The sequence below is a fragment of the Sinocyclocheilus anshuiensis genome, unplaced genomic scaffold, assembly GCF_001515605.1.
Source record: "Sinocyclocheilus anshuiensis isolate Anshui unplaced genomic scaffold, SAMN03320099.WGS_v1.1 scaffold48, whole genome shotgun sequence".
Classification (NCBI taxonomy): Eukaryota; Metazoa; Chordata; class Actinopteri; order Cypriniformes; family Cyprinidae; genus Sinocyclocheilus; species Sinocyclocheilus anshuiensis.
In genome coordinates this window covers 82,404-98,585 of record NW_015554124.1, presented here as the reverse complement: position 1 = coordinate 98,585, position 16,182 = coordinate 82,404, and the positions used below count along the sequence as shown (strand labels likewise).

At 38.2% G+C, this 16,182-nt stretch overlaps 2 protein-coding genes across 2 annotated transcripts; one reads left to right on the top strand and one right to left on the bottom strand.

Moving 5' to 3' along the window:
- Window positions 1–1,401: 1,401 nt before the first annotated feature.
- Window positions 1,402–7,838, bottom strand: LOC107670120 (sphingosine-1-phosphate phosphatase 2). The gene is made up of 3 exons (XM_016462623.1): window positions 7,537–7,838; window positions 5,554–5,643; window positions 1,402–3,861 (listed from the first exon to the last, which is right to left on the bottom strand). The coding sequence occupies exons 1-3, from the start codon at window positions 7,708–7,710 to the stop codon at window positions 3,298–3,300; spliced, it is 828 nt and encodes a 275-aa protein (XP_016318109.1). The 5' UTR covers window positions 7,711–7,838; the 3' UTR covers window positions 1,402–3,297.
- Window positions 7,839–12,775: 4,937 nt separating this feature from the next.
- On the top strand, window positions 12,776–13,692 carry LOC107670121 (E3 ubiquitin-protein ligase RNF182-like). Its single transcript, XM_016462624.1, has one exon. It carries the CDS (start codon window positions 12,849–12,851, stop codon window positions 13,620–13,622), a length of 774 nt encoding a protein of 257 aa, XP_016318110.1. The 5' UTR covers window positions 12,776–12,848; the 3' UTR covers window positions 13,623–13,692.
- Window positions 13,693–16,182: the final 2,490 nt, after the last annotated feature.

Sequence of the window (16,182 nt, the reverse complement as noted above, 5' to 3'; positions counted from 1 at the left end):
GAAATGTTACGCCCCTTACCATACTGTGTTTCCATCATACAGTCTATGGTTTCCATGTGTCCGGCGCAACGAGACAAAAACATTAAAACCCATTATAAACGAGGCATTTGTTGCATCCAGTGGGGACATAATTACAGATTATAATGACTTTCATACTGTCTTTTTACGTGTTGCATCACGCCGCCTAAACATAAAACCATGTCTGCATTTGTGATCGGAGAAATGACAAACAACAAGTGCTACTCTACACTGCCCAAAACTCACGTTTGAATCGTCAGTGGCAAATCCTTTAAATATGAAAACGTACTTACAGTCTGTGAGTCAGTGGAGTCTACTCTTCCAGGATCAGGAAACAGTCCTCCATAAAATGCGCTGGACACATCTGAATATTTGGGTTGAAGTGTTCTGGAACAGTGTTGTAAATACAACTTAACCACTGATTTCTAGTCATGTCCTCTTTTGGAAGGCCAAACAAAGTAGTTTCGCTTTCACAACGAAACACACAACGTCTTCACAACATGGCGGCGGCGGCAACAATACTACAGCGAGAATAAAAGTTACGCCTTCTTTCTTTGCGTGAACATTTGGGCGGCGTTATGCAAATCTTCCCACATAGTGATGTAGACATGTGGGGGCGTGTTAGAACGAGCCGTTTTAGGTAGGTGTGGCTGACTCTGAACTTTTATAAAGAATATCTCTTTGGATTTGAGACTTTAGTCTTTGCAACTTTACAGATCTTCTTTATGCACCAAGAGCTTGTAACACTCCAAAGAGAAATTAAAAATTGAAATCGCATCATATGACCCCTTTAAGCAACTCCAGCTGCACTGATGCTAGAAAACCAACTGTGTGTGTTTGTGTATGCTATATAGGATAAATCACAGGCATATTGAAAGTGGCTTGTGTATGCAAGTATATTTCAGCTGTAACTTGTTAAACAGGACTCCTAATCACTGATTAACGAGCCCAGATCTGTGTGTTTGGTTTGAAATGATAGTGAGGAAGTGTCCGGTTTAACAGGTTATCGGACAGGTCAGGGCAAAAGAGTCGATTTCCAGCAGATACCAGACTTGTTTACATTCATTTGCCTGAATTTCAGTTTTTCATGATCTTAAGAATCCAAAGGCTTCAGTTTATATGATTAAAATAAGCTAAATAGCTTTCCATACTTCCATTTTTGTTATCTCATAGTAGCTATTTAATGCCTTTGACATTATTCTAAGTGCTAGAAGTTGAGTAGGTGTGTCTAAATGTGTACCTCTCTAGTTTCTGAACTACACATTTAAAAGGGTAAGTGATCAGAGGCTGTTATGCTCCGTCTTCAATTTGTGTGTGTTAAAGGATGGTATGTGTGTACTGCATTTGTGAGGGTTTGTGGCTACACAAAACAAACAGAGAGAAGACATTTTTACTGTGTTTATTCATTTCTTTTACCGCATCTGTAAAAGCTCATAAACACACATCCTGAGTGTTATACCACTCAATATACAAAATATGTTACTCATTATTTTGTAATAAATATCAAATTGAATAAAAAAGCAAAAATAGTAGGACTAATTCGTAGAGTTTATGCAGTCAAAGCACTGTGTTAGTAAAAATTATCATTAAATATCATCTGTGATCATGCTAACATCAGCTTGTCATTGTGATATTGTCATTGTCATTTCCTTAAGGACCAAATATAACATGCAGTCACGTTTGCAAAATTTTGCTGATATTTTGCTGGCAAAAAGGCCCATTGTCAGTAGTGTAGCACAACTCATGCAGAAATCACTTTCAAATCAAGCAGCTTTCCGTTGGTCAACCCTGGCTAGCCATAGATATACGTATTAATAATTTGTGCAACCATCTTGAACCAGTCACGAAATCTGTGTGGGAAAAACTTAACGTAAAACGTAATTCCAGATTACATGGATTACTATTGAAACACTCAAATTTTCACAGTTAAAATCCACTCAACAACGGTAAAAGTGACCGCATCTTTAATCTGTGGCTTTCAGTGCAAAATTAAACTTTTAAGGCGACGTTGTCTTTAGGAAATTATCAAAAGAAATATTCAAGTTAGTGGTTACCACAGAAAACAATAATATCAACTTGTCTGACAGTTTACCCTGATAAAAATGCTTTTACAATGGAAGTCTATGGGGCAACAGCCATATTTGCACTATAGCCTTACATGTAGGTTATGACTGAAAGAAATCAACAGTTTGCTGTAGATACTGTCAAAAGAGCATAAAGGTGCAATGTGTAATGTTAAAGCACTGTGAACCAGTAGTGTTTATGGCAGGACTGTCTGAGCAACAAAGCAGAGATGATGTAATTTAGTACGCCAAAACAGGAAGTTAGCATCACCCTCCTAAGCTGATAAAAACCCAGTAGGATTTTTCCATTGGTTTTTGGATTATTGCAGAAAATAAGCTCTGGGGCCAATAAAAAGTTTATGATTCTTACACTTTTTGTTCAACATGATAATCGTGGGCTAGAAACGAACTTGTCCACAGTCATTCGACTTCAGTACCATTAAGCTTCTGACAACTCTTTCAATCCTTAGTTGGAAAGTTTGAGTTAGAATAGTTTGCAAGAGTGTGATACTGAACATAATGAGGCTGTGAAAGCGACTCATGAGTAGATGAGTTTACCCGTTCAGTGTGATGACATTTAATATCCCAGAATACATTTCTAGCCCCATTTAGCCACTTTTTAGCAACCATCTTTTTCAAGACAAGTAAAAGCTTTCAAATTAAAATCAGTGGGGTATTACTGATGCATTTTATGTTGTAGAATAAAACGTGAAAATATCTTGAGCTTGTGTAAACAGTAAATACATTACTGACATTAAATACCTGTTCACAAAAAAAAACATTAAATTCAGTATGACGCAACTGTAAGTGTAAAAAAGCGCATAAAAGTATAAAAATACACAAATTTTTGCACAAAAATGCTAACTAATTTCACTATATAGCAGATGAATGTTAAGGAAATTATTCATTAGTCATTTGTATGCGTTTCTGATTTCATTTGTTGAGTCTTGTGGCACAGAAATTACACACTTCACCTTTAGCTTGCGTTTAACCATGAATAATCCCTTAAAACCAAGCGAAACTGCACAAACATCCATGAACTGCGTTTCAGTTTTTGAAATCTAACAAAATGCAGCTAGGAGGTTTAAAAAACTACTGTTCAATGTGAGAATTTAAATGTGCCAGCCATTCCTAAACAAAGACTAAGGTGAATTTCTCCCTGAGAATGAATTATAGACTGGGATTCTCTTGAAACTTGCCTGTAAACACTGAGAAATTATACAGAATTTCCCAAATCCCAGAGTCCCATCATCACAAACACTCTGTTCACCATGATACTGTTGACCAGTCCGATGGCAACATATGTGCTGAACTTATACGGCACCTCAATCGCTTTCCTTCTGCGTGCTTCGACGTCACTCACAGACGCTCCATAAATTTGACAGAGCACCCGCAGACTCGCCCAGCGCACTGTCTGCCGGGTCAGAACCAGCATCCCTAACCCGACCAGGAACCGCGCCACACCGAGACCCAAGGCTGCGAGGGTCAGCGGTGGAAGGGTCACTGGAAAAGGCCCGGCAAGGTCAAAGGTCAAGCCCAATCGCTCATTCACCCAGTATCCGACTGAACATCCTGAACAGCATGCTAAAATAATGGTGGTGTCCCCCCGTGTGGTGCTGTAATGGTCCAGCTCGGGGTACTTATAGGACAGGAAGAGGGGCAGAACCACCCCCACTATGGGGGAGAGAGGGTTGTGCAGCTGAAGGTAGTCAATGGTTCCCCAGTACGGGTACGACACAGCCATGATGACGGCTGAAATTACAACGCCACAGATCACATCCTGAGAGGAAGGGGAAACATAAAGGAGAACGATTTCAGTCATTATTATCAGACGCTGTAATTCTAGCTTCATGCAGCTCAATGAGATTTATGCACGGTCATAATGACACAATAATGCAGTTTTTATGCCATTATTATGAAAAGTGTACACATTTTCTATGCATGGTAACCGCGTTGCTATGCAGTTGCTAGGGTGCTCCGAGTGGTAAATGTATTGCTATGCAAATTCAAGGGTGTTCTGAGGGGTTCTAGAATGTTGCAAAGGTGTTTCTAGTGGTTTTTGTGTTGTGCGGTTGCTAGGGTGTTCTTAATGGTTAACGTGTTGCTATGCGGTTGCTAGGGTTTTCTGAGTAGTTATGGTGTTGCTATACAGTTGCTAGAGTGTTTTGAGCGGTTGTTAATTTGTTGCTATGGTGTTCTGAGTGGTAATCATGTTGCTGTGTAGTTGCTATGGTGTTCTGAGTGGTTATCATGTTGCTATGTAGCTGCTATGGTGTTCTGAGTGGTTATGTTGCTATGCAGTTGCTAGAGTATTTTGAGCGGTTGTTAATTTGTTGCTATGGTGTTCTGAGTGGTTATCATGTTGCTATGTAGTTGCTAGGGTGTTCTGAGTGGTTGTTAATTTGTTGCCATGCGGTTGCTACAGTGTTCTGATTCATTGTTAATATGTTGCTATGCGGTTGCTACAATGTTCTGAGTGGTTGTTAATATTGTTACTAATGTTGTTAATGTGTTGTTACGCAGTTGCAGGGCTGTTGCGAGTGACTAGAATGTTTCTAGCTGGTTTCGTTATAAAACGGATAGTTCCGGTACTTGATTCTGATTGGTTGAGCCACGTTCGAAGCTGTTGTAAATGACTCTACTAACATACACCTTTGTTTACTTCTGTGTGTTGCTCGGCAACCACTTTGTTGCAACCACAACTGTTTCTGAGGAACTACATTGTTTGGCGGAAGAATACTGTTTTTATTAATATCATTACACTTTATTTGCTCTGTTTTATTTTGTGAAACCTAACTACGTATATGGAATAACCGTTTTATAAAAGCAATAAGCCCCGTGAAGCCGTGGTTTACAGTGAATTTATAACAGCTAAGGGGGTTTTAGGCAACGCCCCTTAGCTGTTATAAATTCAATGTAAACCACGGCTTCACAGGGCTTATTGCTTTATTCTAAATGGTTGTTAACATGTTGCTGTGTGGTTGCTAGGGTGTTTTGCGTGGTTATTAGGATGTTTTTAGCTGTTTGCAGGGTGTTCTAAATTCTAATTTTTTATATATGGGCAATTTAACTACAATGTGACATGTAAAGCTCCATTTAAATCAACAGGTTAACAGCTAGATTTAATGCTAAACTACTAATGTACTACTACTAAACTAATAAGATTTTGAATAATACTATATAAAAATATTTACTAGTACAAATCTTGTAATATATTAAAATATTCATGTTTTTAAATATTCCTATTAATATTATTTTTATTCATATTTTATTATATTAATATCTCCAAGCATGAGCAATAGGCCAAACGTTTGCCTCAGCATGATGCACCACTACAGCTGTGCTATATTAAAGGAACTAGAGGTAAAATCTATGGAGACCAACCAGACTATATGAATTATACAGGAGTATAAATGTTTCATATCAGACGCAAAAGCGCATGTCCATTTTAAAGTCTCTCTTCCAGACTTACCAGAGCAGAGTGCATGCCGGTATAAAGACGACTCAGACACACCAGCGCAGACAGAACCACGGCCACAATCAGTCCCAGTTCAAACGGGAACTAACATGCACAAAGACAGAAAAACAAACAGTTCAATCAAAAATGAGCATTTTAGCAACAGTCAGTTTGATGTAACTTATGTCAAAAGTGGACATGTTTGAATGTAAACAAATACAAATTAGATTTGAAAGCTATGGCAGAGGATAAGATTTTCTATAAATAATGTGCTGAATTTGATCCACTCTACACAAAAAGCTATCTTTTAGCTTCAGATGACTTGGTATATAGTGCATGAGGCATATGAACTACTTCTATGGTGTTTTTTCCTCCTAATCGGTCTTTCTAACTGAAAATTTAGTGTCTTAATCAAAACATCCTCTCATCCATCTTTCCTCATCGTCTTTTCCTTTCTCTCTCTCTATGTTGCAGTCTCCATCCATTCTGTGTGGCAGCTCTTCTCCTAATAACATCTCTTTTCTCCTGACATGTGCTCTTCCCTCTGGTTTTAATTCAGGACTCTGTTAATCACCGACAACACTGGAAGAGGCTTTACATATTCATGAAGTTGCTCCGCCCCCTCTGTTCTGTCTTACTCCATCCGTCTCCCTGTCTCTCCATCTGTCTATCTCTCCTTTCCTTTCTTTCTTCCTCTGTCAGCCGGGGGTCTTTCACAGGAAGTTAATGAAGAACGTTTCCTGAATGGGCACAAAGGACTGTGGGACAGTAGAGCTCATGTATAATTGACTGGAATGGCTTTTTTTTTTTACTCTTAAATCATACACATACAGCTCTCTGGATTCATTTACGTACAAAGAAAGTTTTTTTCAAATCAGTTAATCTTTTTCAGCTAGTAATTTAAGTAGGGCGACAATATAGTTGAGCTATTTTCAAAACTGAATGTCTGGACTAGTAACTAATTACTTTTTCTCTAATGCTCACTAGGACTGCATTTATTTGATCAGAAATACAGTAAAAACAGAAATATTGTGAAATATTTTTACTATTTAAAATAACTATTTTCCATGTAAATATATCGTAAAATGAAATTTGTTTATGTGACACAAAGCTGAATTTTCAGCTTCATTACTCCAGTCTTCAGTGTCACATGATCCTTCAGAAATAATTCTAATACGCTGATTTGCTGTTCAAGAAACATTTATGATTATTATCAGTGTTGAAAAGAGTTGTGCTGCTTCATATTTTTGTAGAACCTGTGATACATTTTGTTAGGATTAATTATAAATAGAAAGTTCAAAAGAACAGCATTTATTTGAAATAGAAATTGTATAACATAAATGTCTTTACTGTCACTTTTGATCAGTTTAAGGCATATTTGCTGATTGAAAGCATTACATTCTTTAAAAAAACAACAACAACATTACTGGCCCCAAACATTTGACAGCAGTGTAAATATTAAATTTCAATTTCAATATTTTTCATCATTATATCTCTTATTTTGTATATTTAACTTGATATATTGACTACGGTTTCAAATTAGCTTCAACACATACTCAATTTTGTTTGCAATAAAATAAAATAAAATGTAACATTTAAAAATTGGTATCAACAAATAAGCCTACAGACAAAACAGCAAAACAACACTCTTAAAGAAAGGAATGCAACTTTACAATCCACTAATAAAGTTTTATAATGCTTATATGCGTGTGCTACTGTGTGGCCTGTATAAAAGGAGCACAGAAGTTTATAGGTTTACACTTACAATTGAACCAATATTTGAAAACACTCAAGAGTCAAAGGTTTGAAAGCTGATGGATGGCACCGTCTACACCTGACGCTGATTGACAGTCATTTACTGAGAGTTCATTATAATGGCACACAGCAGATGTGTGGGCGGGACTTGGGCTGACCGATGGTGACAGATGGCCCCGCCCCTTCAGTGAACTATGCAAAAACGAACCACATTCAAAACAATCTCAATCTAGCATGTCTGACCTTCACTCTCTCCTGAGCACTGAGAAGCAGTGTAAATGAGATGGCCGTCGCTGCCATGGCGTGTGTGGACGGCATCCCGTACTCCGCGTCCACACGCGTCTCCAGTTTGACCACAGGGGGAGACGGAGGACGCTGCAGCTTTAACATATCCTTCATCACTTGTCCAATATACATCACCACCTGTAGAGAGAGAGACAGAGAAATGAGATGTACAAGGGAAAATACAAAAATCTGAAAAAAAAAAAAAAAAACCTAGAAATACGTACCATTTAGGTAGCTACTAAAATACATACTTTTATGGTACTAATATGTACCATTTTGGGGTAAATAAGGTACAAAAGTATACGTATTGGAAAGGTAGCGACCAGTGACAGCTTTTGTACTTTCTGAGAGTGTAGTACATTAATATTTTATTAATAGCCCTACATTTATTAACGTCTATACATGTCTATTTTTTTTTTCAGTTTTTGTTATTTTAGTAGGCTACTTCAAGTTAAACTACACAAAAATGAGAAATGTTGTTTTTCTGTTAGAGTTTATCGTATTTCAAGCAACAAAATGTTGTAATGGTTTAAGTTTTAGGGTTTGTTTACAAGACAAGGATTGCACTAAAAAGCGGAAGTTTTTCTTTTGTTTTTACAAAGTTTTGTGTTACAGACGACAACTTTGTCAAAAACATCCCTGTTCACACAGATCCACAAAAATGACTAAAAACGCTGTATTATGCATGCCATGACAGTAGTTTATGATTTCACTTAGAAACACTAATGTAAAGAAACATTACGGGCCTGCACACATATGCATTTCTATAGACCACAGGTGTCAAACTCAGTTCCTGGAGGGCCGCAGCCCTGCAGAGTTTAGCTTCAACCCTAATTGAACACCGGTGCAGCTAATCAAGTCCTTCAGGCTTATTTGAAAACTACATGGTTTGTGTGTTGGAGCAGGGTTGGAACTAAACTCTGCAGGGCTGCGGCCATGCAAAAACTGAGTTTGACACCCCTGCTATACACTCTTAAAAATAAAGGTGCTTCAAAAGGTTCTTCAAGCGATGCCATAGAAGAACCATTTTTGGTTCCACAAAGAACCATTCAGTCAAAGGTTCTTTAAAGAACCATCTCTTTCTTACCTTTTTATAATCTGAAGAACCTTCTTTAGCCACAAAGAACATTTTGTGAAACAGAAAGGTTCTTCAGATGTTAGCGGTTCTTTATGGAACCATTTAGACAAAAAGGTTCTTCTATGGCATCGTGAAGCACCTTTATTTTTAAGAGTGTAGACTGAACATATGATGTCACCATTTTCATAAATTCATGTTTTCGGAGTTTACACAGACACGATAAAGGTGTCATTATCGAAAAATTTCCACTCCGAAACCCGTTTTCAAAAGTTCGCATTTTCAGGCTCCCAAAATGCTGTTGTCGTGTAAATTAATGGCCAAAATGCAAAAAAAAAAAGTTATTTAAAAACGGTCATGTAACACCCCCTTAGTTAACGATAATAACCTTGGTTAAGTCATGACAGGAGATATAGCAACAATTCAGAATGAAGGCTCACTGAATGTTTGAGCAAATGAATAACTTCTCTCGTGTTAAATTTAGTTCATTATAAATAGCTACGTTGATTCCAGAGGTGAACCAATCAAATGCAGTTTGTCTAATGCTGTTGCTGTGGAAACTATATGTAAACTTGTGGAAACAGCATAAAGTGAACAAAGATATATAACAGAAAAACTAAGGAAAATGAATAAGAGAATTTGGTTTGTGTTACAACAGCTGTCCAAGTTCAATGTTATTTTGTTTCTGTCTATTCTAATCTATTTCTTCTCCTTGCAGAAGAACAAAGACCCTACAGTATGATGACTTAATCACAGGGAGTGTGTGTGCGTGTGTGTGTGTGTGTGTGTGCGCGTTTTTGTGACAAATGAGGACATAAATTTGTATAATGACAAAGGTATGACATAGGTATTACAAGGAGAAGGTGACTTTTCAGGACATTACCCCATGTCCCCACTTTTCAAAACGCATATTTTTTTTTTGGTTGTAGCACCATGACTCACATTTTTATCTGTGCACCATAATAGCCTATATCAAACAAGTTTTACTTTTACATTTTTTTAACATTTCATTTACGAAAATATATTAAAGCTTAATGACATAATTGAATTAACACTAAAAACTGATATGTTTTTTAAATTATTATTATTAGTATTAAAGTATGTTATTAAAGCAAGATTTAGGTTCAGGTTAGTGACCTGCCTTTCAGTTTAAAGCTCATTGTATATATTAAAATCAAATGAATTTTGAAAAGTTTTCTAATTTATCTATAAGATAAGACATCAAAACTTGCTTTATAAACATCTGACTGTCTAAACCAACCAGAGAAACAGGAAAATCTTGTAGTTGGGTATTTCTGTTTTTAAAAGCACAGCCTTTGGATTTGGGAACCTCTCGATTTGAATTCGCCTGAATGAAGTCTCATTTAAATCTGATTTACTTACTTCGCCTTTGGTGTCACACGGTGAACTGGCGGGTTTATAGTTGGAGTTACTGTCTTGTGCGCGTAACGTCCCGTTCGTCACCTGCTCCGTTCTGCGCCGGTGGATCGTGACCGGACCGTCCTTACCGGATCCATTGGCGTAAACGAGTCCGTTCTGACTAACATGCGAGCACGTCTCTGTCGGAACCAGGCCGCAGCACTGCTGGAAAGCGGCCACCAGCTCGGGGCTGTTCAGGTACGAGATGACCCCCAACATGGTCGCGCGGAGTTTGAGCTTCCGCAGTCCGCACCCAGCCCGGCTGAGCCCGCGTGCACAGGTGTGTTTTACAGCTGCAGGTGACAGAGCCTGAAAGTGTGCTGACGTAGACGCTCATGGCTGTTTTGATTGGCTGACATGTTTACGCACGGAAAATTACCTGCTTATTGTACCTGTCAGAGGTGGGTCATTCCTGTCTTGCAGTACCTTTGACTCTGTGCCTTTCAAAAATGAATATTCTAGTGTTACTCTAGTCATTTAGTGACGTATATTTCTGCATCTGAAAGTAATTTTCAGAAATAATCAAGTGATCAAGCTCAGGCACTTCGATCTTATTTATTTATAGCAAAAAAATGAAGAATTATCGATGATGAAGGTGTCAACTCTGTGTTCATTTTGATTTCATATTAATAAAACAAAAAATAAAAGTCTGAAATGTCATTATCAATGTAATGTTGATAATGATATTTTATTTACTTATAAACAGACCATATTCTCCTCTAAAATAAATCACAATAAAATAAATTATTGAAGTATCAGCACTAATATCTAAGTATATTGGCTTTCAAAAATAACTTACTGTACTTTTGAATCTGTGGTATCAGATTGAAAAATAAATAATTATTTAAAAAAACAAATTCAGACTCATCAAGGGTAATATGATATTACATCTTTTATGTCATTTTATCTAATGAGATGTTTAAGAGTGAGACAAATTAACTAAACCACAAAACATCACAGAATTGACCACATCCCTTGCTAAAGCTCTAAGGCCTGGTTTAGACCACAGACAGGGCTTAGACAGGATTAGGCCATAGTTCAGTTAGGACATTTAAGTAATTTTTCATAAACGTGCCTTAGAAAACACATTACTGGTGAGCATCTTAAGACAAAACAAAGGCACTGCTATATTTTAAGATCAGTCAGTGCACGTTTCTTTCAGTTGACACAGCTCAGATTTACATTTTAGTCTGGGACTATAGGTTTAAGCCTTGTCTATGAAACCGGAGGTAAAAGTTTAATTTGGATCAGATTTTTTTTTAGATATTCTTCTACTGTTCTTCTACATCTATTTTATCACTGTATATATGCACTGCATACAAACATTGTATTATTTGACTAAAATTTTATTTTGTTCCTGAAATCCACCCTAAATCCACTCTTTTTTCTGGATATTCATGATTTTTGGATCAAAGGTATCCCGATCTTACCAAAAAGTTTTTTAATAACCCACAGGGATTAATTTAGGTTAATCTGACCATTTTTTTTTTCTCAATGGCAAAAAGTGTCCCAATTTACCTGAATTCACTACTGATGGTCTGATCCAGATCAAAACCAAGACTGGATTACAATCTAATCTGAATGATCCTTTTTTCCCATTTGAACAAACTATTTTCAAGATTTGATCCAATCTAATATAGCCTAAAGCCCAATCATATTTCTTTTGAACTGGGCTCTGGTGTTTGTGCTGTTGTTTTCCCACCAAAAATGCACTTCCTGGTCCTGGAAGATATGATGTCATTTGGCAAATGGCTTTTGTTAGTTTTAGTTCAAGAGACAACAAAAAAGACTAACAGGAAACTGATATTAAGGAAAGACCTACCAATTTAAATCTTTTGTTTGATTAGTAAAAATGTACAAAATTAAGAAACATTTAAAAGATTTCTTTAAAAACTGCCAGCTTTTCGTGTCACTTTCATTTCCTTTTTTGGTAAATTGTCAATTTAATATTGTATCCGGTTTCCCTTCTACCTTTCATTGCAAAAACACTTGAACGAGTTGTGTTCAACCAAGTCTCTGCCTTTTTCACACAGAACAACTTCCTGGAAAGCAACCAATCTGGCTTCAGAAGTCTTTGGATAAAAGCGTCTTCTAAATGACTAAATGTAAATGTAAATGTATCCAATATAACAACACAAAAAGGACCCTGGGTCTAGTTGTCACAAAAATGTAAACATAATAAACATGTTTATTTATTTGAATGGAGGGTGTCTGGGAAGTCTGGGAATGAAGCTGAAATACAGGTTAGGCAAGCCTTATGTTTCTGGATTATTAGTTTCCATGACAACAACGTGAGCCAGTTGAAATGTCAAACAGGTAGATGACTCACAATGGGGAATAAACGCGGTTAAATGGCCAGAATGATACATGGAAGAAACCACAGAGAGGTTTGGACAGCAAAAAAGGAGTTAAATCTACTGACGTAAACAGCATCGTTTAGCCGAAGGCTCGTGCTGTTTGACCAGGACGCGTGTCTGATGCGTTAATTGAGGTGTGATTCCCGCCGCGTCCCGCATCTTTCCGGATCGGTTCTGGAGGAGAGCAATTAAAGACGCCCTTCAGGCGGCATTACATCACCGGAACGATACGGTTAATTATTTGCTCAAACGTGCACGGAGACTACAATAAGCGTGTTTTGTTTTTTGTTTTTAAAAAGGCCTGACACAAAAATGTCTGGGTTTAACGGCGTTCGCTGACGGGATAAAGAGAAGAAAAGGCTGCTCGCGTGACTGGCTCGCGTTCATTGTGTGGAGGATGTGAGGCAGCGCGAGATGCCATGGCAGCGGCGGATGCAGCAGCAGCAGCAGCAGCTAACGGGCCGGAGCCTCCCGGTGTTCCGGTATCCAAGGCGTTTCCCTATGAGGAATATGAATGCAAAGTCTGCTACAATTTTTTCGACCTCGACCGTCGGGCGCCCAAGATCTTGGAGTGTCTGCACACGTTTTGCGAGGAGTGTCTGCGCGCGTTGCAGCTGTGCGAGGAGCGGCCGTGGCGCATCAGCTGCCCCGTGTGCCGCCACCGCACGCCGGTCCCGGACTACCGGATCCAGAACCTGCCTAACAACACCAAGGTCACGGAGAACTTCCCTCTGTACATCGACTCGGACCCCGTGCCTCAGGATGCTCTGCCGCCTCACCGGCCTCCGCTGCACCCGGCGCTCGTTGCGCTCAGGCGCGAGGAGGACGCGTCCATGGCTGGTCACGCGACGCCGTCCACCACGACGGTGTCCACCGCGACCACGCTGTCCCAGGACTCGGTCTCGCGCTACGAGAGCTGCCAAAACTGCAGGCGTCTCGCGCTGACCACCGGATGCGTGTGCGTCATCTTCTCGTTACTGTCCATGCTAGTGCTGCTCTTCATGGGCCTCATTTTCGTTCACAGCCACGGCGGGCCGCCCTCGCCCGCGGGACCCCTCTGTCTGTCGGTGGCCAGCATCCTCGCCATGGTGTCTGCGATGGTAACGTGGCTCCTCTACTGGCTCAAAGACCGACCGGAGCACGAGACGGGCCGCTCCTCGGCCACCACTAACGCGAGCCGGAGAAACGCGTGACAAGGAGATGAGCATCGCATGACAAGCCCTTAAAGCGTTTATTAATACTAGTTAGTTTCTTTTCATGTTACTAGTACTTTCAGTAGGCTATCTTTGGTTACACTTTATTTTAAGGTTTCCTTGTTACAGTGTAATTATACATATAGGCTAAGTACGGAGTAATAATAACTACATGTATTTACTATATGTGACCCTGGACCACAAAACCAGTCATAAGGGTCAATTTTTTGAAACTGAGATTTATACATCATCTGCAAGCTGAATATAAGCTTTCCGTTGATGTATGGTTTGTTAGGATAGGACAATATTTGGCCGAGATACAACTATTTGAATATCTGGAACATGATATTTACTTAATACCCAAATGATTTTTGGCATAAAAGAAAAATCGACAATTTTGACCCATACAATGTATTGTTGGCTATTGCTACTAATATACCCGTGCTACTTATGACTGATTTTGTGGTCCAGGGTCACATATGGTTAGGGTTAGGGTTAGGGTTTGGCTTAGGGTTACTTGCATGTAATTATGCATAATTAATTGTTATTAAAATAGTAAGTACGTGTAAGTGTGTAACAAGGACACCTTAAAATAAAGTGTTACCGTATCTTTTATATAGTTGAACTAGTACTTATTTATTAGGTAAATTAGATGTGCCTACTTCTATCAATCCCAGTATACTGGAAAAAATTAGGCTACTTTTAAACAATTTTCACTCTAGTAAAGTTCACAAATAATTACAAAGAAACCTCAAGTAACACATTGGATTAAATTATGTGAAAGTATTTTCTTGCAAAACATAGGCCAACTTCTCTGTTTTATTTACAAACATAATTTTTACAGTATAATCACTAGTAACATTTGGTTACGATTGCTTATATTTGTGTAATGATTATTTATTGACCATTTCGAGGGGTGAGAACCAGAAGGGCGTAAGTGACATTTTTGGTGAAATGGAGATATATATATCAAATGAAAGCTCTTAATGAGCTCTTTCTACTGGCAAAATTACTGTCATCCATGAGTGTACAAATGTTTTATTAAAATTTTTATTATAAACAATTGAAATCAGTACACAAAGTTAGATCAAACTATGGTAAATTTGTTGTTTTGGCTCTCCTGTAAAGTTGGTGAAATGTCACTTACGCCTTTCTGGTTCTCAGCCCTCGATTTGTTAATGTTAGTTTCTGCATTAGGCTAGCTAACAATGAGCAATGCATTTTTCACATTTATTAAAGTTAGTTAATAAAAATACAACTTTTCAGTGTTACTTCTGGTTAGCTTAGGTCCATTAGGCTAATATTAACAAATACAACTTTTGAACTTTCTTATTATCTAAGAATAATAAATGCTTCATAAGTATTTTTCATTGTTAGTTCATATTAACTATGTATTTAACTAATGTTAACAAAAGGAACCTTATTGTAAAGTGTTACCAATGTTACTTGGAATTCACACTAGTGTCTGTTCAATTAGTATAGGGAAACTGAAAAAATACAAGGAACTCCTTAAATAGTCATTTTAATAACTAAAGAAGGACTAGTATCTAATGAGTCATTATCAGATCACTTAATAGTACAGGCTGGGGTTTCCCGACAAGGAGTATGGGTGCAAAATCTGCCACTTTTTCAACTATTTCAGCCCAAAATCTTGGAGTGCCTGCACACCTTAAGCGAGAAGAGTCTGCACATGTTGCTTGTGTGCAAGGAGAAGCCTTGGTGCATCAGATGCCCCCTATGCCATACATACCAGACTATCAGATGCAGAACCTGCCCTACGGCATCCACCGCAACCGGATACATGTGCGCCATCTTCTCCTTCCTGTCCATTTTTGTGCTGCTCTTCATGGGCCTCATATATGTGCATGACCACCTGAGGTTCTTCTGGCTAGGACACCTGTGTGAGCTTGAGAAGAACTGACTTCATACGTCCTCTACAAATCACCAAAAATCTGTTGGTTAAACATTGTTGCAAAAATAGTTATGGGAAAAACCCACAACTGCCATTTGGTGTGATATTTAGCTGCTAATGCAATGATATTCAGACTTTGGTTATGGGGCCACTATATAGAGTGGGGTCCAAAAGTGAAACCACTAGTGAAAATGCATCTATTTTGTATTGTTTTATCATTTAACCCAACATTTGTATTAATTACATTTACATTTATGCATTTGGAAGACACTTTTATCCAAAACAACTTAAATTGCATTCAAATAGTTCATCCATTCCCCGAGAATCTATCCATGACCTTAGCAATGTTAGCACTGTGCAACGTTTAATTAAAAAACTGGTCACAAATCTGCATACTAGCATAGAATTAGTACTTCTTTTCTATTTTATGTCAAAACCTTCCTTTATTTTTTATACAAATCATTCTGTTTATATCGAGGTTTAAATAATAAAATGTGGTCTCAGATTTCCGGACCCCACTGTACATAATACAGTTTTATCATAGCAAATGAGACCTGCACTTATTTGACATTTACTGGAAATTCACTAATAAAGTCTGGTAGCTAGGTAAAACACTTATGTGAATCGGCCAAGCAAACGGGATTATTG